Source organism: Lutra lutra, chromosome 17 (genome assembly GCF_902655055.1).
Source record: "Lutra lutra chromosome 17, mLutLut1.2, whole genome shotgun sequence".
Lineage (NCBI taxonomy): Eukaryota > Metazoa > Chordata > Mammalia > Carnivora > Mustelidae > Lutra > Lutra lutra.
This window is the reverse complement of record NC_062294.1, coordinates 136,976-157,105: the sequence shown is the minus strand read 5'-3', so window position 1 is coordinate 157,105 and position 20,130 is coordinate 136,976. Positions and strand designations below refer to the sequence as shown.

Genomic DNA, 20,130 nt, shown 5'->3' with positions numbered 1-20,130 from the left:
TCTTTCCCCTCAACCACTGGGCTTTTACTTTTTTTTTCTTTTTTCTTTTTTTATTTTTTTTTATTTATTTTTTTTTAAAGATTTTATTTATTTATTTGACAGAGAGAGATCACAAGCAGGCAGAGAGGCAGGCAGAGAGAGGGGAGGAAGCAGGCTCCCCGCTGAGCAGAGAGCCCGATGCGGGGCTCGATCCCAGGACCCTGAGATCATGACCTGAGCCGAAGGCAGTGGCTTAACCCACTGAGCCACCCAGGCGCCCCTTTTTTCTTTTTTTAAAAAAAGATTTTATTTATTTATCAGACAGAGATCACAAGTCGGCAGAGAGGCAGGCAGAGAAAAAAAAAAGGGAAAGCAGGCTCCCCACCCAGCAGAAAGCCTGATGCAGGGCTCGATTCTAGGACCCCGACACCATGACCTGAGCCGAGGCAGAGGCTTTAACCCCACTGAGCCACCCAGATGCCCCACCATTGGGCTTTTTAATAAGAAATTAAATATCACCATTCCCCGCCCCCCTTTTAAAAATATTGTGTTTATTTTACTTGAGAGAGAGACACACACACGGAGAGAGGCAAGCAGGCGGAACATCACAAGCCCCCACCGAGCGGGGAGCTGACGCGGGACTCCATCCCAGGACCCCGGGATCACGACCAGAGCCCAAGGCGGACGCTCAACCCACTGAGCCACCCAGACACCCCAGCCGTTTTTCCCCTTAAGTATTGTGGTTTCTACTAGAACACGGCTTCTATGATTACAGAAAACAAAGAAAATGTATCCGCCATGCCGTCCTGAACAGGCGGGAGGAAGCGTCACCCATTTCCCGGAGGGGGACGCGGAGGCCGCCAGCGCGCGAGGGCGGGGCGCGCAGCCTCCGGGGCTCGCTTGCCATGAGCCTCCGGGCCGCAGGCGGCAGCAGCGGGCGGCGGGGCCGATACAATGTAGCGAGGGCGGCGGGGCGGGTTACAATGTAGCGAGGGCGGCGGCGGCGGTCAGGTGAGCGGCGGAGGGGGGGAGTCTGGGCGGGCCAGGTGAGGGGCGGGGGTGCTGGGGGTGGAGGGAACAGGGGCGCTCGACCCTGGGGGGCTGTCTGGGCTCGCCGCGTCCCGGGGAGCCCCCTCTCCCGAGGGCGCCGGGACTCAGGAACCCGCCCAGGGCCCCCGCCCGCGCCTGATGCACGGTTCCGACTTGCCCGTCTTCTCTGGGGCGCTGGGGGCACCGGGACCTGCGCTGCCTCCCACCCCGCTCGGGCAGGTTTATTAGCCCAGAGAGGGGCTCCTCTCTCGCCCCTCCCCAACCCCGGGTGACACTGTCACCTCTTCCGGCCGTCCACACGCGCTATCTGTAGGATGGGTGAGACCTGCGGCAGATCCCAGGGCTGTGCCACTCTCTGGGAATACCGGGCCTCGGTTTCCTCACTAGGGAATGGCTGGGCGTGGTAGAAGAGGGTATGCTTGTTGTCGTGAGCGAAGTTGCGGGAGGTATGTCTTAGGGGTGGCTCTCTCCTGAGGCCGGCGGTGGCCACTGTGCCAGGCTTCTCTGGCAAATAACCCTTAAAGGGGGAGTAGCTCTGCCCCTGCCCCCCGGAGGGTCCTGCCAGGCCTTCTTCCAGGCACGAGAATATAGGATGTACTTCATCCCCTGCCACCTCCAGGGGGAATTCTAGGGACCTCCAGTTGTGGCTGGGTGAGAATAGAACCGTCAGGAGTGCACCGGAGCTTAAGCCCAGGACCCTTAGGTGCCTGCCTCATGAGCCCCTGGGCTTTATTCTGAGGTTCACTTGAGTTGCTGAGTTGTCTCCTCCTACCCTCTCTTCCCTGCCAGAGAAGGCGAGTCTCTAGAAGAGGGCAGAGGTGGGATGATGGATTTCCTTCATTCCTCTCAGTCTTCACCCTTCCTGCCTCTTCCTCTCTGAGACCAAGCCTGAATCTGAGCGCAGGGCTTTCTGAGGGGTGAACCGCGTGGGGTAGGGGTGGGGGGGGGAGAGGGGGAGTAGGGGGGTGGAGCCAAGGCAGCTGCTGTGTAATGCCTCCCCTGGACGTCTGTGTTGTTGGGACATCACTTGTGTGCCCTCAGAAGTCCTGAGGGAAGTATGATTCTCCAGCTTGGCAGGAGAGAGACTGAGGCTAGAGAGGTCGGATGAGCATGTATCCATTTGCTCATGGCCTCTGTGCTAGGCCGGGAGCTGGCACTGCCCGTAAGGAGGCAACTGAAAGATGCTTTTTCCAGGGGAGCTTCCAGCTCAGAGGAGGGCTGTTGGGAGGAGCAGAGGTGTTCCTACTTTTAAGCTCCTCTGGCCATAGTTTAAAATGCGGGGAGGTTTCCTTGGGGTTGGGGTAGTTATCATGTGATGACAGTGACAGCTTGCTTAGCAACAGCTCTGGGCTATGGGTTCCCCTGACATATAAGTACAAACTTAGTCCTTCTACCCACTCCAGGAGCTAGGTAGTCTTCTTATTTGTGGGCAGGAAAATTGGATCACATAGCTCATCACTGGGAAACCCAGAATTTAAATCAGGGCTATCTGATTCTTTTTTAAGATTTTATCTGTTTATTTGACAGAGAGTGAGAGCACAAGCAGGAGAGCAGCAGGCAGAGGGACAGGGAGAAGCAGGTTCCCCACTGAGCGGAGAGCCTGATGTGGCACTCCATCCCAGGACCCTGGGATCATGACCTGAGCCAAAGGCAGATGCTTAACTGACGGAGCCCCCCAGGCACCCAGGGCTATCTGATTCTTACATTACATTGTAATGTACATTACAATTGTAATGTAAGAATTACATTACATTACATTACATTACATTACATTACATGTAATTCTTACATTACATTGTTGTTACATTAGTAACAACAATAATAATAGTAAGCTGTACCTGGTACTTATCAGATGCATACTGTGTGCTGGCCAGGATACTTGGAACTTTGTATTAACTAATTTAATCTTCACAATAATCCTGTACAGTGGGCACTGTTATTTCCCCCATTTGAAACATGAGGAATCAAGAGCCAGGAAAGGTTTAGGCATTTGCCCAAGACCATACATGTCAGCTAGGAGCTGACAGATCTGGGATTTGAATAGCACCAATTCATTTTATTACCACAAGGCTCTTGAGATGATGCCTCAGGATCTGTTTCAGATGTAGGAGATAGAGATCCCTCTCCCGGTAACAGTGGTTAAAGCAGAAGTTTATTTCTGTCTCACTTGAATGAAGCCTGGGGTGAAGGAGCTCAGGGCTTCTATGTCAAACCCAAGGTGGCTACACCAGCTCCAGCCATCACATCTGCATCCCAGGCGGCAAGAGGTAGGAATAGCTGAAGAGGGGCAGTGCCTCCTTTAAAGAAAAATTCCCATGAGATTTTTCTGTTTAAATTCCATTGGTCATAACACAGTCACGTGACCACATCTAACTATAGGGAGGCTGGGAAATCGTGACAAACCCCAAATCCAGCTTCCTCTGCGCAGAGAAGAAAAAACATACCTGGACTGTTGCTAAAGCAGTAAGTGCAGATTTTTTTAAATTTAATTTTATTTATTTATTTGACAGAGATCACAAGTAGGCAGAGAGGCAGGCAGAGAGAGAGGAGGAAGCAAGCTCCCCGCTGAGCAGAGAGCCCAAAGCGGGACTCGATCCCAGGACCCTGGGATCATGACCTGAGCCGAAGGCAGAGGATTTAACCCACTGAGCCACCCAGGCGCCCCAGTAAGTGCAGATTTTATTGAAGACTCTTGCAGTAGGAGAAAAGAGACCTTGGTATGGAACTGCATTCAACTCAGAACACAACACAAGCAAGTGAGAATTTATAGCCAGGGAGCAGGGTAAAATCAGCAGGTGGAGATTTGCTGAGGGGACACATCAGGGCTGAGTGGGGACTCTGGCTAAACCAACCTGCCAGGATCTCTTCTGAGGGCAGGCTGGGGTGATCAGATGTCACCTGGGGGTGATAGCAGATTTGAGGGTGACGGGGTATCAGGGTGGGGGAGCTCCTGCTGAACTGACGGAGCGGGGTTCTTGCTAGAACTTGATGTCACAGGAGGGGCCCAGGTGGCCTAGGAGAAGCTTCGGGAGCCTGACTGCATCCTGGTCAGGTACAAAATCTTTCTCACCACTAGGAAAGATGGGGTGATGGGGCGCCTGGGTGGCTCGGTGGGTTAAAGCCTCTGCCTTCGGCTCAGGTCATGATCCCCAGGTCCTGGGATCGAGCCCCGCATGGGCTCTCTGCTCAGCAGGGAGCCTGCTTCCTCCTCTCTCTCTGCCTGCCTCTCTGCCTACTTGTGATCTCTGTCTGTCAAATAAATAAATAAACAAAATCTTTAAAAAAAAAAAAAAAGGAAAGATGGGGTGAGTGAGTCCTGGCATAGCTGGGTCTGTCCTGCTCTCTGGGTGCTTCCCAGGACACTGTGATTCTGTTGTTTGGAGAGGCACTGGTCGTCAGGGCCCAACCACCCTGAGTGATCTGCCCAAAGCTGTCAGCTAATGAGAGAGAGGAGGCTTAAGCCCATAGTCCATGGCATCTGTGTCCTCTCCTATGCTGACCCAGGTGCTGGGTTCTGCCACATCCCCACCGCAGAGGCTGAACAGGTAGGACAGGTCCCACAGTTGGTGCGGGAGTTTTGTTTTGTTTTTTTTTTTAAAGATTTTATTTATTTATTTGACAGACAGAGATCACAAGTAGGCAGAGAGGAAGGCAGAGAGAGAGGAAGGGAAGCAGGCTCCCCGCCGGGCAGAGAGCCCGACGCAGGGCTCGATCCCAGGACCTCGGGATCATGACCTGAGCCGAAGGCAGAGGCTTTAACCCACTGAGCCACCCAGGCGCCCCGGTGCAGGAGTTTCTGACCCAGATGCCTGGCAGCCAGCACTGGGTGGCACTAGGGATGACTCTTGTCAAGGCTGTCCTCCCTGGGATCCATTGTCTTTCTTTTGGAGGGAGTGCAGATAGGAGTCATAGGCCTGTCTTTTATAATCATGAATTATTTTAGACTAAATAGGAACAGAGAAAGCATAATTAACACCCGGCACTTTTAAGAAAAACAATCGACTTCCTATGAACTCATGTCACGTTGGTGGCAGAGAAGCTAAGGAGGTGGGAGGACCTGGGAAGTGAATCAGTGTCTCCAGTCAAAGCCCCTTTCTACCTTTCAGGAGCCTTTAGCTCTGTGAGTTTGGCCACTTGCTGAGCTCTTGGGAGAGGAGAGACGGGCCAGTGGGGAGTGAGGCATTTCCTATTTCCTGAGATCCTGAGGTGTGGGCCATGCACTGATTTGGGCCACACAGAGCCTCAGTGGGAATCCAGGCCAGTGAGGTGCGGTGCTGGCCTACATGATGCTTGATGAGCATTCCGGAGCCTTCTCCCCATGCTGGCAGAGGTGTAGGGCTCCCTGGGCACCAGGAAGATGGGCCGTGCCCAAGGCCACAGTGCAGGTGGGAGAGCAGGCCTGCCCCCCAGCATTGGCTCCTAGTGTCCAGCACTGTGACCTTTGACAGTTGTCTCTGATGGTTCTGCTCCACTGCTGTGGTTTTGGGGTGCTCTGACAGAAAAGGAACACCTGTGCTCAGGTCCAGAAGTAAGGACCGGAGTCCTGGGAGGTGTTGTCTCATGGGAGTGGCCACGCCTTGCCTTCTCAGCAGTGAGGACATGGCTGGACTGGGGCTGAATGGGGAGTCCTGGGAGGGAGGGGGCCTGGGTTCCAGATTGGCCGGGTACTCTTGGGGTGGTCACGTCCCTCTCCTAGCTCTGTTCCACTTGCGTGCCCCCCATGGGTCTCTGTTCCTGAGGGGAAGTTACCACTGGGGCCCAGGTGAGGGGGCTGAGCTGGTTAGAGGAGGGGCAGAGGATGGCAGCCACAGTGTGGGGGTGCTCCACCTGAACCCTGGGGGAGGGAAGGAGGCCAGACATCCCCTCTGGAACCCTAGGAACTCAGGAAGGGGGTGGGAGTGCAGTGAGTCTAGGAGCTCATCTAGAGGCTCATCTCTGTCTGTCTGTCCCCCCACCCTCGCCCCCACAGGTGGGATGCTATGGAATATGACGAGAAGCTGGCCCGGTTCCGTCAGGCCCACCTCAACCCCTTCAACAAGGAGCTTGGGCCACGGCAGCATGAGCAGAGGGCCAGCAAGGAGGCCCCAGAAGTCACTTCTGAAGGTAGGTGCTGGGGGGAGGCCTGAGTGGCCCCCCATCCTCTCTTCCTAGTTCCTCCCGTGGAGCATGCTGGCTTTCCCAAGTAGCTGGGCCCCTTACTGGCCACTTCCCTTTCCTCCTCGGCACAAGCTACATTCTGCCTGTTCTGTGGCCCCATTAGGACACGCTCTCCCGAAGGCAGGGATCTGATCTGTGACTGTCGTGTCACTGCTGCGTCCCAGGGCCCAGCACAGAGCAGGCACTCACTCGGGGAATACTTGGGGAAGGAACTCAGAGCTGCACTTTGGTCAGGGAGAGGATGGAGTGGCCTGGACAGAGGCCCAGCTCCTCGGGGGGTCAGGAGGTGGGGCTCTGAGAGCTGCAGATGCAGTCAGGGTTTTGGGGGTGTGTGTGTGCACACACAGAGATCTCCTGGAGTCCACACGGGGGTTCAGAAATTCTGTTGTGAAATTCGCCAGCAGTCTTGAATCCATGCATGTGTAAGGTGTGCCCTAGAAATTGGAATGTTTCTGTGTCGTCTGGGTGGCTCAGTCCGTGGGGTGTCTGACTTGGGCTCAGGTGGTGATCCCAGAGTCCTAGGATCGAGCCCCCCATCCCCTGCTGTGGGGAGTCTGTTTATGCCTCTCCCACTCCCTCTGCGTCTCCCCCTGCTTGTGCTCTCTGTCTCTCTCTCTCAAATAAATAAAATATATTTTTTATATATAAAAATAAAACAACCAAAGAAATTGGGATGTTTCTCTAATACTGTTTTGTGGACCTCTCTCAGCACCATGGGTATCCACCTCATCTTCTTGGTTTATTTTTTAAATTTTATTTTTAGATTTTTTTCCCACCTCATCTTTTAGCATGGCTCTCTCTTACCTGTATAGGGTTAGGGTTCCTTTTCCAATGCAAACACAGCAGGTACCAGGGTAGGGCCTGGCAGCCCTCAGCATCTCCTGTGGGCTTCTCTGGCCCCAGCCTACTCCTGGGGGAGAGGCAGGTTGATCTTCCTTTCTTCTCTGCTACCCTCCACATCCACACCCACTGCAGAGGCCCTGCCCGAGCTGCCCCCTGGAGAGCCAGAGTTCTGCTGCACTGAGCGAGTGATGGATCTTGGCTTATCTGAGGACCACTTCTCCCGCCCTGTGGTAAGGTTTGGGCCTGGGGTTAGAGGGGGACTGGGGGAGCCCCTAAGGCAGGAGCGGCTGGGTATATACTTGTCACCTCGTCCTCGGGGAGCAGGACCGGTCCACCTGCAGGGGCTCCTGGGCCTTGAATCTGAGACCTAATGACACCTGCCTCTCATCTCCAAAACCTGGTGGGGAGCCAGAGAGACCAGCTGACCTGGGGTTTGGGGCCCAAAGTTGCTCTTCTGGTTTGGGGCCATCCCTATCCCCACATTCCAGGTCAGTGGGAGGCAGACATGAGGGTTGGCTCCCTCTGGGTCCTGGGGAAGCTGTGGCCATGCAGCAGGGTAAGGGAAGGACCACAGGCCACTCTCCTCAGTTCAATTTCTTGTTTTATGGAAGCTTTTCCTTGTTTTAATTAAAGGACTCTAATAATCTCTTTTAAAAAGTTTGAAAATCTTTTAATTTTATGCAAAGTATCTTCAACTTTTATTTGAGAGAAACACAGAAACGTCCTAAGTAATTGAAATTAAAAAAAAAAAAAAGGTTCACCCAGAAGCCCCCGGTTCTCACTTACTTATTTTGTATTTGTGTTTTGTACCTTCACTGAAGAAACTTGCTCCCCCGCTACGGGCCACACACCGAGTTTCCAGAGTAGGGGTATGTCCTGCTCTTTGCCTGGTCTCCTGGAGGCAGAGGTGGGGGTCCCGAGGGCAGCTCTGTCCTGTGCCCTGTGCGAGGTCGGCCTCAGCTACTCTGCTCCGACTTGAGCCCGGCTTCCTTCCCTGTAATAGCAGGGTCCTGAGCCCAGGGCCTTTGTTGGGCCCTGGCCCCGAGTCCTTGTGAGGTGCCGCTGCTCGGGGTGCGTGGGTACCTGGGGCATCTCCAGGCTAGGTGATTAAGCTGGAGGCCACTTCCTGTCCTTCATGACAGGCAAATTGTCCTTCCCTTGGCTTTCATCCAAGAGGAAGTTCTGTAGACATAAGCAAAATAGCACAGCCAGAAGAAGGATAGGGTTTCTAAAAGAAAGAAGAAGTTGTGTTTTGGAAAACATCCTGAATTAGGTTTTCAGAGGCCCATGAGTGGCCAGGTCCCGCTGGTGGGCAGGTGGCACAGGCTGGTTCCTACCTGTGCTGCTAACTTTGTGGGGCCTTGAGCAAGTCCTCAGCCCCTCCCTCTGGGCTTCTGTTTCTTCATGGAGGCCGGTGACGGGGTGGGGGGGGTCTGCCCAGGGCTGGAACTCCATGTGGAGAGCAGGCAGGGTGGGCCTCTGACACTGTCACCTGCCTCCCCCCGCCACCCCCCCCCGCCCCCGGGCAGGGTCTGTTCCTGGCCTCGGACATTCAGCAGCTGCGGCAGGCCATCGAGGAATGCAAGCAGGCGATCCTAGAGCTGCCCGAGCAGTCAGAGAAGCAGAAGGACGCTGTTGTGAGGCTGATTCACCTCCGGCTGAAGCTCCAGGAGCTGAAGGTGGGCACTGACCTGCCCCGCCCCCCATGGAGGACAGAGCGGGGGCCTTCACCCCACAGGCAGGCTCTTCTCTGTTAGTCTAATCTGGCTTGGCCAGTGCAGGGCACAGGCCCACCCACCGGCTCAAGTGCATGGGGTCAGTCCCTCCCTGAGCCTCAGGGCCTAGAGTTGGGGGGTGGGGCGGGGACTTCCCGAGTGTTTCAGGAAGGCGACAGCAGTAAAGGTAATGCATCCTGGAGGCCCAAACGCACAGGTTTACCTTGACCGTGGGTGCTCTTTAACTTGCTGGCACCGTCCCTGGGAATTAGAAAGCACAATATTCATTAAGGCACAAGGAAGGCTTTGGTAACAACACACCCCAAAATACAGTGGCTTAAAGGAATGACATGTAATTTTACTCATGTGGAGACCCTGTAGGTGACCTAGGGCCCACAGGGCAGCTCTTACTGCTTTGCCAGTCCTTGTGGAGATTCTAAGATGGCCCCTTGTCACCTCTGGGTCTGTACTTAGCAGGAAAAAAGGGTGGGAGGGGAGGGAAGGCGTTATCACTCCTGCTTACACACCCTTGACCCTCACATTGTCCCAGTATGGCATCCCGGTGCAGGGAAAGTCAGACTGTTGTCCGGATGGTCCAGGCCTGACTGCTCACTGGGGAGTTCTGTTGCCTAAGGGAAAAGAGGGTGTGACATTGGGGGAAACTCACCATGTCTGCTGTAAATGGTACCTGGAAGAAATAAGTAAAAGAGTTCATGGCAAGGAAAAGGAGGTGCAGCAGGCTCACCTGTGACCCCTACCGGGCCTCTCTCCAGGACCCCAATGAGGATGAGCCCAACATACGAGTCCTCCTGGAGCACCGTTTCTATAAGGAGAAGGGCAAGAGTGTCAAGCAGACCTGTGACAAGTGCAACACCATCATCTGGGGGCTCATTCAGACCTGGTACACCTGCACAGGTGGGTGCCCCGGCACAGGTGTGTCAACACCCAGACCCGGCAGCTCTGGGTGTGTGCGTGTGACTTCTGTGCAGTGTACTCAGTGTTTACTGAGCCTGATGGACTGACTACCTGGGATGAAACAAGGGACAACAGACTGAAACTCCTTTCTTTACCAGCCTTTCCTCCACATTTGGCTCTCTAGTATGGTGGCCACAAGCCACAGGTGCCTCTTCCGATTTTAGTTTAAACCAGTTAAAATAAATAACTACTTCATTCCTTAGTTATGCAATCTCAGTAGCCATGTGAGGCTGGTGGCCACTGTGTTGGACATTTCTGTTTTTGCAGAGAATTCCTGTGGATGGTGCTGTTCTGAGTGAGCTTGTGGTGTATTAGACAGTATGGTCCACTGAAGAAAAACAAGGAAAGAAACAGTGTGGGTCAGGCAGTGTGATGGGTGTGACTTTAGGGTGGAATGAAAAGGCATCATGTGACATTTAAGCAAAATTTGGAAGTCTGGGAGTAAGCCAGGAGTATATCTGGGGAAGAATGTTCCTGTGGGGGAGGTGTGTGCCGAGGCCCCGTGGCTGGTGTGTGGCCATTGTCTTCAGCGTGGAGCAGAGAGAAGCGTGGCTGGGGCACTGGGTCTGAGAGGAGGCTGGTCAAGGCGGGCTCAGAGGGGACCAAGGGCTTTTCACTAAGCACACAGGGGGCCACAGGTTGGTGCTGGACATGCCCGGGTTTTATTTATTTATTTATTTATTAAAAGATTTTATTTATTTATTTTTAAAGATTTTATTTGTTTATTAGAGAGAGTGAGAGAGAGAGATTACAAGTAGGCAGAGAGGCAGAGAGACAGGCAGAGAGAGAGGGAAGCAGGCTCCCCCCTGAGCAGAGAGCCCGATGAGGGGGTTGATCCCAGGACCCCGAGATCATGACCTGAGGCGAAGGCAGCCACTTAACCAACTGAGCCACCCAGGCACCATGCCCGGGTTTTAAAAGGACCACTCTGGGCACTGAGCTGAGCATGGCCTGAAGGAAGGAGTGTGGAGAGCTGGGGGAGGATGCTGGCTCTCTGATCAGGGTGGAGTGTTTTGGGTGAGAAGCGTGCGGGTGTGGCACTCGCTGGAGAGCTGGAAAGAGGCATAAAAGGGAAGTTGAGAAGACGTTACAAATTTTAGTCTCAGCAGGTGGGAAGATGGAGTCAGCACATTTGAGGTGAGAAAACCGTGTGTGGGAGGTGGGTTTTTGAAGGAAGAGCGAGAATTTCCCTCAGACGGAGTGATTTTGCTGCCCTTGAGGCATCCAGGTGGGAACAGTAGTCTGGAGATGGGGAGGAAGGTCTCCTCACACCCGCTGGGCAAAGCTTGGGATGGGGACTGACAAGGTCTCTGACATTTTGGGACCTACAGGGGGGCCTTGCAAAGCTCTCAGAGTGAGATGGGAATTGGGGTAGAGCTGAAGGCCGGTCTGGGCTGCTGGATACCCCCCACTTCTGAAAGGCACCCTGTTGCCCCCCCACCCCAGGATGTTATTACCGATGCCACAGCAAGTGTTTGAACCTCATCTCCAAGCCCTGCGTGCGCTCCAAAGTCAGCCACCAAGCTGAGTATGAGCTGAACATCTGCCCGGAGACAGGGCTGGACAGCCAAGATTACCGCTGCGCGGAGTGTCGGGCACCCATCTCCTTGCGTGAGTGCCCCCGGAGGGAGCAGGGTGCGGGGGCAGGGGCTATGGTAGGCAGGGGTAAGAAAATTGGGTAAATCAGACAGTGAGGGGCAGCTGGGCTCCTGGGGCTGGTGTCCTGCTCTCTTTCCCTGGGAAGGGGCAAGGGGCTGCTACTGACATCTTTTCACTCCCACTCAAGCAGACTGAGGTTCCAGCCCAGGTCACCTGGGAGGACCCCTAGTGTTGGCCTGCACTCAACCTTCTGTGTGGTCCCATTGTCACAGAAAGCCTACCTAGATGGGAAAAATCACACAGTATCATTAGTGTGCCACATGTCAGAGATTTATTCATGTTAATTTCTGGGGTCCTCTCAGCAGTCCTGCAGTGGAGGTCCTATTATTGTTCCATTTTATTGACGACAAAACTGAGGGCAGCAGCGTGCCCTGATCTGCTTCAGGTCTCGTGGCTGAGAAGACACTGTGTCAGGTCTGGAGGGCGGAGCCTCCCAGGTCATCTGCCTCTTGCCCCATATGCTTTCCACATATTGTGTGATTCCTAAGCTGTCAGGGACCCCGAGGGCAGCCCTGACTTTGTAATGACCCGTCACCATGACAGGGGGCGTGCCCAGCGAGGCCCGGCAGTGTGACTATACGGGCCAGTACTACTGCACCCATTGCCACTGGAATGACCTGGCGGTCATCCCTGCACGAGTTGTGCACAACTGGGACTTCGAGCCGCGCAAGGCAAGGCAGGGGAGCGGGATGTGTGTGTGTGGGGAGGGTGGCAAGGGTGGTGTAGAGGCCGGGGGTGGGGGGATTGGGGCTGGGAGGGGAGGAGTTGGATCCCCAAGAAGGGAGAGCCAGTGCTTAGGCCTGGCTTAGGTTGGGGGGACATAGTACTGGGGGGTGGCATGTGCAATGCTGGGGGTGCCTCCCCTCGCCCCCCAGGTGTCCCGCTGCAGTATGCGGTACCTGGCTCTCATGGTGTCTCGGCCGGTGCTCAGGCTCCGGGAGATCAACCCTCTGCTGTTCAACTATGTGGAGGAGCTGGTGGAGATACGGGTAAGGCTGGAGGGGGCAGGGGTGAGGGTGCGCCGCGCTATCCCCATGTGTCCTGGGAGCAGAGGGGGGATGCCCCCTGCTAAGGTTCGGGGGGGGCCCCTCAGCTGTCCTTAGGGTTCAAGACCCTAGAGCGGTGTCCAGTCACATATGATACAAGGCCCAGAGGCAGTTTGGAAATTTTCTTTTTACTTTTTACAAAAGTAAAAAGCAGGGTGCCTGGGGGGCTTCGTCAGTGAAGCATCTGCCTTCGGCTTAGGTTGTGATCAGGTCCTGGGATGGAGCCCTGCATCAGGCTCTCTGCTCAGCAGGAAGCCTGCTTCCCCCTCTGCTTGTGTGCTCTCTCTCTCTCTTTCTGACAAATAAATAAATAAAATCTTAAAAAAAAGTAAAAAGCAGGTAAAGTTAATTTAGTAGTATGTTTTATATTACTTTGTATATCCAAAAGATGATTTCAACAGAATCAGCACACAACATTATTCTTTTTCTCTTTCGTACGATGTGTTTGAGGGTGAACGCTGCTCGGGCAGCCCTGGCCTGGAAGCCGTGGTTCAAACTTGAGCTTGGCTGGAGCTCTCAGATCTGGGACCATCCTGGGGGCCCATCTGTCCCCTCCCGACCTGGAGTGCCTGCCCCCTTGTCCCCCAGTGTGCCACGGTACGGGCCTGCCAGGGTTGCCGCGGCAGACCTCCCCTCTCACCCACAGAAGCTGCGCCAGGACATCCTGCTCATGAAGCCCTACTTCATTACCTGCAGGGAGGCAATGGAGGCCCGTCTGCTCCTGCAGGTCAGGCCCCTGGCCGCGGAGTGGGAGCTGGGAGTGCAGGGGGCGCAGGCGAAGGGGACACAGAGATCCAGGTCTCTTTCCGAGCTTGCGTGTGTCTCCCATGCTCTGTCCCAAGGAACCCCAGGCCTTCAGAGGGCAAACAGACGTTCTAGCCACAAAAGTGTTCCTGGATTCTGTCATGGAGGGGAGCGGGTGTCACCCTCTAGCCCTTGCCTGGGTCTCCATCGAGTGCACCAGGCGCAGTACTGTTCAGGAAGGACTAACCACAAACACAGTCTTCAAGGCTCCCCTACTATTGGTTCAATAAGCATTCATGGGTATTCACTGTTCTAGATCCTAGGGAGCAGGAAACAAAACAGGCAGGAGTCTGTGTCCTCACTTCAGGTGGGGAAGAAAAATAAAGAGTCAGGGGGTGGTGAGGTCTGTGAGCAAGATAAAGCCTAGAAAGGGAGATGGTGAACAGGGTCAGGCCCAGGAGGAGCTTTGGCGTGCTGGGCAGAGGTGTGGGATACCCAGCGTGCTGAAAGCGGGGTGCCTGGGGAGGCACCATGAGGCCCAGAGCCCGACACCACCTGTTGCTTCCCGTGAGCTCCCGGGGGCCTGGAGGATGGGCGGGTTGGTTGGGGGAGGGGGGTGGGCCGCAGAAGGGTCCCTCACCCAGTGTTTGGCGTGGCGCTTGCTGGGACCCACAGCTCCAGGACCGGCAGCATTTCGTGGAGAACGATGAGATGTACTCCGTGCAGGACCTGCTGGACGCGCACACGGGTCGCCTGAGCTGCTCCCTCACGGAGACACACACGCTCTTTGCCAAGCACATCAAGCTGGACTGTGAGGTGGGCAGACCAGGGACCTGCAGGCTGGGGGCATCTTTCCCTCTACTCCCAGTCCCTGGGGCAGGGAGGGCGGGCAAGCTGCTGGGCCCCGTGTGTCCTCTGCCTCAGGTGCCCTCCACAGCCGGCACTGACCTGCCCTCCACGCCGCACTGTCGCCCCCAGCGATGTCAGGCCAAGGGCTTCGTGTGTGAGCTCTGCAGAGAGGGTGATGTCCTCTTCCCCTTCGACAGCCACACGTCCGTGTGCACCGACTGCTCTGCTGTCTTCCACAGGTTCGTGTGGCCCAACCCACCCCTAGGCCAGGTGTGCAGGTTCCCAGTAGGCAGGGAGGGACGGAGGGGTGGGGGGAGGGGTGACATTTGGGGGTCAGTCTTTGCTGCCTGATTTTCAGAGCCCCTTGTCTTGATCCTAGATGTGGGGTTAGACCCTAATGTGTGGGATTAAATTAGAAGTTCCAAGGGGGAACAAGCCCCTCTGGGGCCAGGGAGGGGTGCTGTGGCCCAGACCCCGGTGTGCGGGTGCTGTCTGCTTCCCTGCTCCAGCAGACGCACACTGTAGCGGAGGCCAGGGGGCCCTCGACTTTCTGGTTCTGGGCAGCCCCAGTGTCTCGGTGGTTTTTTTAAACATCCCTAGGCCCAAAGAAATACCTAACATTTTTATTAACTACTTAGGTTCAAACAACATTAAGTATTTGTGACAAAAAGACTTAGGGGGTGTTTGGAAAAATAATGACATAGGTTGGAAGAGTGATCAGTACAGTTACTAACGTAGAGTGGGCCTGCTAGACCCTGCACGGTGCCTCACACTGGGCTCAGATGGGCGCCTCCCATTGCTGTCCACGTGGATTTCCATCGGGCACCTGCTGTCCGCCCCAGCGAGCACTGCTGGTGCAGCCTGGGGCTGCTGTCCCAGAAGGGACTGGAGTGAAAAACGCGTATTCCAGGAGCAGCAGTCCCCAGGACCCGGTGCGCACCCCATGCCCCAGGTGAGGCTCTGTGCAGTGGTGGAAAGACCAGACAGGGAAGTTGAGACATGGAGTGCTCCCAGCAGATGTTGGATGGTAGCCGGCTGGCAGGTGTGAACCCTGCAGCAGGGGCCCACCCTGAGGCCCTGGACCCAGGCCTGGGGGCACTGAGTGCAGACCTGGCTGCTGCCCTCTGGGAGAAACTGCCTCCATGTGCCCATCCACAGAAGGGGGAGAGAATGGCCTGACTTAGGAAGTCCGGGAAGGCTTCGAGGCAGTTTCACGTACAGAGCCCAGACCCTTGCTGGGGCTGACCCCACCCTCCCTGTCCCCAGGGACTGCTACTATGACAACTCCACCACGTGCCCCAAATGTGCTCGGCTCACCTTGCGCAAGCAATCGCTCTTCCAGGAGCCTGGTCCAGAAGTGGATGCGTAGAGCAGCAGGCGCCCCTCCCAGGCCTTTCTGGCATTCAACCTGCCAGTGATTGCCAAAGTCAAGGTGTTTCTTGTGTTCTGGAGACCCCTAGGGCCCAGCCCCAGACCTCTCTCCGGTGCTGGGCCAACCGGTTGTGAGGACCATCATCCCTGTCCCAGGCACTTGCTGGGACTGGGGGCAGCCTCGTGGGGCTCTTTCCTGGGTGTGGTGCTGGGAAGGCGTGGGGTCCATGAACAGGGAAGTGGGGAGAGGCTTCTTACCGCCCCCTGTGGCAAAGAGCCTTGAGGAGGCCCTTGGGGTCAAGGCCGCTGGGCTTTGGCCACCCTGAGAACCCCTAGAGGGCTTTGGGGGAGTAGCCGACAAGCCCCGGGAATGCTGGTTGCAGACACCCAGGTGTGGCCTGAGTTTCCTCTGCAATGGATGGTTTGGATCTAGCTGGAGGCCCCCATCCCCTTCACCCCTTGTGTGGGGACTTGTAGGTGGCCCTAACTGGGGTTGTTCACGACTGTCTCCTGAGAGCCCTGCTCCTGCCTCTCAAGTTTCTCTCTCTCTGGGTTCTCCGACAGGGCCCATCCAGGGGGTTCCCACTTCCGTACAACATGGAAGGACGGGGGCCGTGAGGTTCTTCCCCCTGGGTGGACCAGCCCCCGCTCCTCCCTTTGTGCTTATTGTGGTGCTCCAGGCTGGGAGGCTGGGGGTCTGGTGGAAGAGGCTGTCCTCCTTCCCAGCTGGGAGTAGGGACTGTGCCCCTGGGGGAAGGTCTAGGTTAGGCAACAGGGTTGGCTGCAGTCACATCTTTGCCGGAAGGGCTCCCTTTGCCATCTGAGGGCTCCGGACAGCTCACAGACCACCACCAGCCACTGGTCTTTTGTTTGGGGGCCTGAGGTCGGGCACTGGGAGTATTTGCTCAAGGGAGCTTTGGGCAGGGATGCCAGAGCATGTGCAGGAAGACTGAGGATTGGATGCGGAAGGTCTTGTACCCCTGCTGGCAAATGGAACCCCAGGACAGAGGGTGAGAATGCCCAGATCTGCACCGCGGGAGCCACTGTCGGCTCAGTATTTGCGGGGCTGTTTTGTGCTTCAGAGACCCTGCGTGGGGGGGAGGTCTGTGGGAAGAGAATGTTCCATGGTGTGACTCTCATCTTTTGTGCCCTCTTGCCTGGATTGCGCTTGGCTGCTGATGTGCACAGGTGACGGGCACGGGTGGTGCTGGTGAAGTGTAGTCCCTTGGATGTCTGTCACCTTGGACTGGTGGCACAAAGGTCAGCTTAGCTTGCTGGCTGACAAGAATGGTGGATAAAGACAGTGTCCCCTCCTTGCTTCTCTGCACCATCAGAAAGCCTCCCATGGTGGCCCTGGGCAGTCCTCTAGTGGTGTGTTCTGATCTGCCTCGGGGTAACAGTGAGAAGCAAACACTGGAGAGGTTGGACCAATGACAGGTCCCCGTCCTGCTTCCCCTTCCTCTCCAGGGCTGAAGGGGGGCTTAAGGGCCAAATGCCCTTTTCCTATACCCCCAAGTCTGCACATTTCTCACCACTGTGTTCCATTTCTGTCACAAGGACATTGGCTGTTCCTGTATCTCCTGTGTAGCGAACATCACATTATTCCAGTTACAATCACCGTGTCCGCAGCAAGCATTAATAATACACTGGTGTCTGCTGGACAAAGAGTTGGCTCCCTTTTCTTTTGACCAAGCCCATTTCCTCCTTCCCAATGTTTCCACTTACCCTGTTGGAATGGCAAAGTCTTTAAACAAAGTTGTGTGCGGGTCTTGGAGTCCACAGCACGGTACAAAGACCCCCAAGACCCAGTCTGCATGGCCCGTCCTCCACAGAGAGCAGCAGGGGTGTCCTGCCATGATAATGCCGCGGCTGCTGTCTCATTAAATCCGTGTTCTCTACACTCTGGTGCGTGTGGTGAATTGGGGACAAGGCACAGTTTGTTGACACGCAGCCCAAGTGCAGGCTTTGGAAAAGCCCAGTCTTCCCCATCCAGTGGGGTCAAATGTGATCTGTTCTGGGCAGAAGTTCTTGATGGGAATCAGAGGGCCAAGTTTGTGGCTCCCTGTCTGCTCCATTTCTGTGAATGGTGAGAACACATACCTTGTGGGGTGTTTAGGGTCTAGGAAGCATTGAGCATGGGGCCTGGCATGCAGATAATGCTCGGTCTTCTAGAGTCCTCATTGTGGACTCTCGTTAACCCAAGGCCGTCACCGAGAAACTGGATGGCCGTGCAAGTCACAGGACTAGCCCCCGGCAGCCTCTTGCACAAGCTAGACCCCAAAAAGGCCCTCACTGCAATTTAAGACCATTCCCGTGGTCTTCAGGAGGACCATAACTGCCTCCCTCCCAGATTGCCTTCAAGCTCCTGTGTACATTGTTTGCAGAGAAATGATCTACAGTTGTGACCAGGATCTCAAAGGGACCGTGACCCAGAGAACATAGGGAGTCTTCTGCTTAAGGACTCTTTGCACACCATCCCCACCCAGCTACAATTCAGATAGGCTGACAGACTGCAACTCTATGCCTACAGAAAGCGGAGAGCCACATGAACAGTGTGGGCCGTCTGCGGGCCTGGTGCCGCATGTGTAAGCACACGCCCCCATGACAAAGGTGTAGAGCTACACCTGGGGTACTCCAGGAAAGATAAAGTATACTGTCTCTCTCTCAGGTGATGCCATAGTGTTTTTCCCATTTGTATTTTGACAAACTTAGGTTTACAGAAACATTGCAAAAACATTCCCATTTACTCACCTCCTGGATTCCCTAAATACTAACATTTCCCATTTGCTATATTCTTTTTTTCAACCATTTGGCCATCAGTTGCAGAGATCATACCCCTTGGCCTGTAAATACTTGTGTCTGCTCCTCCCAAACAAGGGAATCACACAGCCACAGCTCAGTTCTCCCCAGAAACTAACACTGACATGATATCGTAGACTACAACAAAATTTATTCAGATTTTGCCATTCAGCTGGTAGGTATATTTCACTGTCTTTATTTTGGAAGGGTGCGTGACACGGATACCTTAAAAAAACACAAGCTAAATTTTTTTTTTCTAAGAATTTATTTGATGGGAGCGGCACGAATGGGGGAGCAGCAGGCAGAGGGAGAAGTAGGCTCCCCACTGAGCAGGGAGCCTGATGTGGGGCTCAATCCCAGGACCCCAGGGTCATGACCTGAGCCGAAGGCAGACACTTCACTGACTGAGGCTCCCAGGTGCCCCACAAGCTAATTATTTTGAAGGATATTCTTCAATGTGGATTTTTCTGATAAGATCTGGGCTTTGCACTTTGGGTGGGAATTCCCTGAAAATGATGCTGTGTCCTCAGTGCACTGTCTGTCCCACTCCTGGAGATGCTGGCTCTCATCGACTCGTCTCCTGTGTCCTGATCTGTTCCTGTCACCCTGTGGGCACCGCACCTTCCAGCATTGTAAGCTGTTCTTAGCTGCTTTGCACTTAACTAGTCCTGGTCCTGAAACCAGACATTTCTCCAAGAAGCCCAAAGGCTGGTTGGTGGAGAATGGCGGCTGTGGGGTGTGATGTGTTCCAGGGCTCAGTGCTTGTAGGTCCTTTCAGCAGACAGCTAGAAAACTGTGCTCTGTACGTCAATATCTTGTTCTTCAGAAACATATTAAAAACCATGAGTTCACACGGATACTTCTAATTGCAAAGCAACACCACACAATTCTTTCCCTTTTTTCATGTTTGTGACTCCCTTCTGGACAGAAACCTGGCTTCGTTACCCACAAATATTTATTTGCTCAACCCTAGAACACAAAGTACGGTCAGCATTGCCAACCTATGCCTCTGTGAAAACACAGCTTACTAACTAGAGTTTAATAGTTGTTTAGAGTTCTGGCTTGGCTTTAGCCTGAGGGCATATAGTCAAAACACAGGGTATTCAAAATGGACTTTGGGGTTTCCCCCTCTTCACTGTGGGTATGGAGTTCATGGGAAATATGGCTCCGTTCATATACTCCATTTGGATTTAGTTCCCTGCTTTACTTGTGTGATACATTAACATGATTCCCACAGTCTGAACTTCACCAAAGGCCAGGGCGCCCAGCTGACCCAGTTGGTAGAGCCTGTGACTCTTGATCTTGGGGTTGTGAATTCGGGTCCCACAGTGGATGTAGAGATTACTTAAAACCTTTGTTTTTAAATATTTTATCCATTTATTTATTTAAGAGAGAGAGAGAGAGGGAACACGTCAGGGAAAGGGGCAAAGGGAGAGACAGAAGCAGGTTCCCAGCTGAGTAGGGAGCCCAACGCGGTGCCCAATCCCAGGACGCAGAGACCATGACCCAAGCTGAAGGCAGATGCTGAACCAACTGAGCCATCCAGTTGCCCCTTAAAAAGAAAATCTTAAAGGAACGTTATGAAAGGCCTATCACATTCCAACACCCCCCATTCCTTTGCCCCTTTCCACTCCTTCCCCCACCAGGTAACCAATCTCTTTAGTCTCTGGTTTCTCCTTCCTGTGTTTCTTTTTGCAAAAACGAGTAAGATACATATATTATTTCCTTTCCCCCCTTCTTTCTTTCACAAAAACGGCAGGTACTACTCTCTTGCCTGTTGCTTTTGTCAATTATTAGTATACCCCGGAAACCACTCCCGGCAGTTCTTCCTCTGTTACTGGTGCTACCATCTCTTACACCTGTAGTCCCTAGTGTGTAACAGCCATTAGATGTTTCAGTACTCTGCTACAGATGAATATTCAGGCTGTCTCCTCACTTTTGCA

At 54.3% G+C, this 20,130-nt stretch overlaps 1 protein-coding gene across 6 annotated transcripts; it reads left to right on the top strand.

Annotated features, from left to right (window-relative positions):
* Positions 1–878: 878 nt before the first annotated feature.
* Positions 879–18,929, top strand: DEF8 (differentially expressed in FDCP 8 homolog). 6 transcript variants are annotated; one of them, XM_047711009.1, is made up of 13 exons: positions 3,767–3,785; positions 4,012–4,115; positions 5,999–6,132; positions 7,162–7,259; positions 8,559–8,708; positions 9,518–9,659; positions 11,166–11,330; positions 11,922–12,049; positions 12,254–12,367; positions 13,071–13,151; positions 13,844–13,984; positions 14,147–14,256; positions 18,800–18,929. In XM_047711009.1, exons 2-13 carry the CDS (start codon positions 4,018–4,020, stop codon positions 18,927–18,929), a joined length of 1,491 nt encoding a protein of 496 aa, XP_047566965.1. In that variant the 5' UTR covers positions 3,767–3,785; positions 4,012–4,017. The 6 variants fall into 6 exon arrangements, with proteins under 6 accessions (XP_047566968.1, XP_047566969.1, XP_047566965.1 ...); XM_047711011.1 differs by lacking the exon at positions 18,800–18,929 and adding an exon at positions 15,284–17,288 and having other exon boundaries at positions 3,768–3,785; positions 13,895–13,984; XM_047711014.1 differs by lacking the exon at positions 18,800–18,929 and adding an exon at positions 16,946–17,288 and having other exon boundaries at positions 3,770–3,785.
* Positions 18,930–20,130: the final 1,201 nt, after the last annotated feature.

Coding starts and splice junctions, on each gene's coding strand:
- DEF8 (XM_047711009.1), top strand. CDS start 4,018: ATGTCACAGGAGGGGCCCAGGTGGCCTAGGAGAAGCTTCGGGAGCCTG. Junction 8,709..9,517: donor TGAAGCTCCAGGAGCTGAAG/GTGGGCACTGAC, acceptor GCCTCTCTCCAG/GACCCCAATGAGGATGAGCC. Junction 12,368..13,070: donor AGGAGCTGGTGGAGATACGG/GTAAGGCTGGAG, acceptor TCTCACCCACAG/AAGCTGCGCCAGGACATCCT.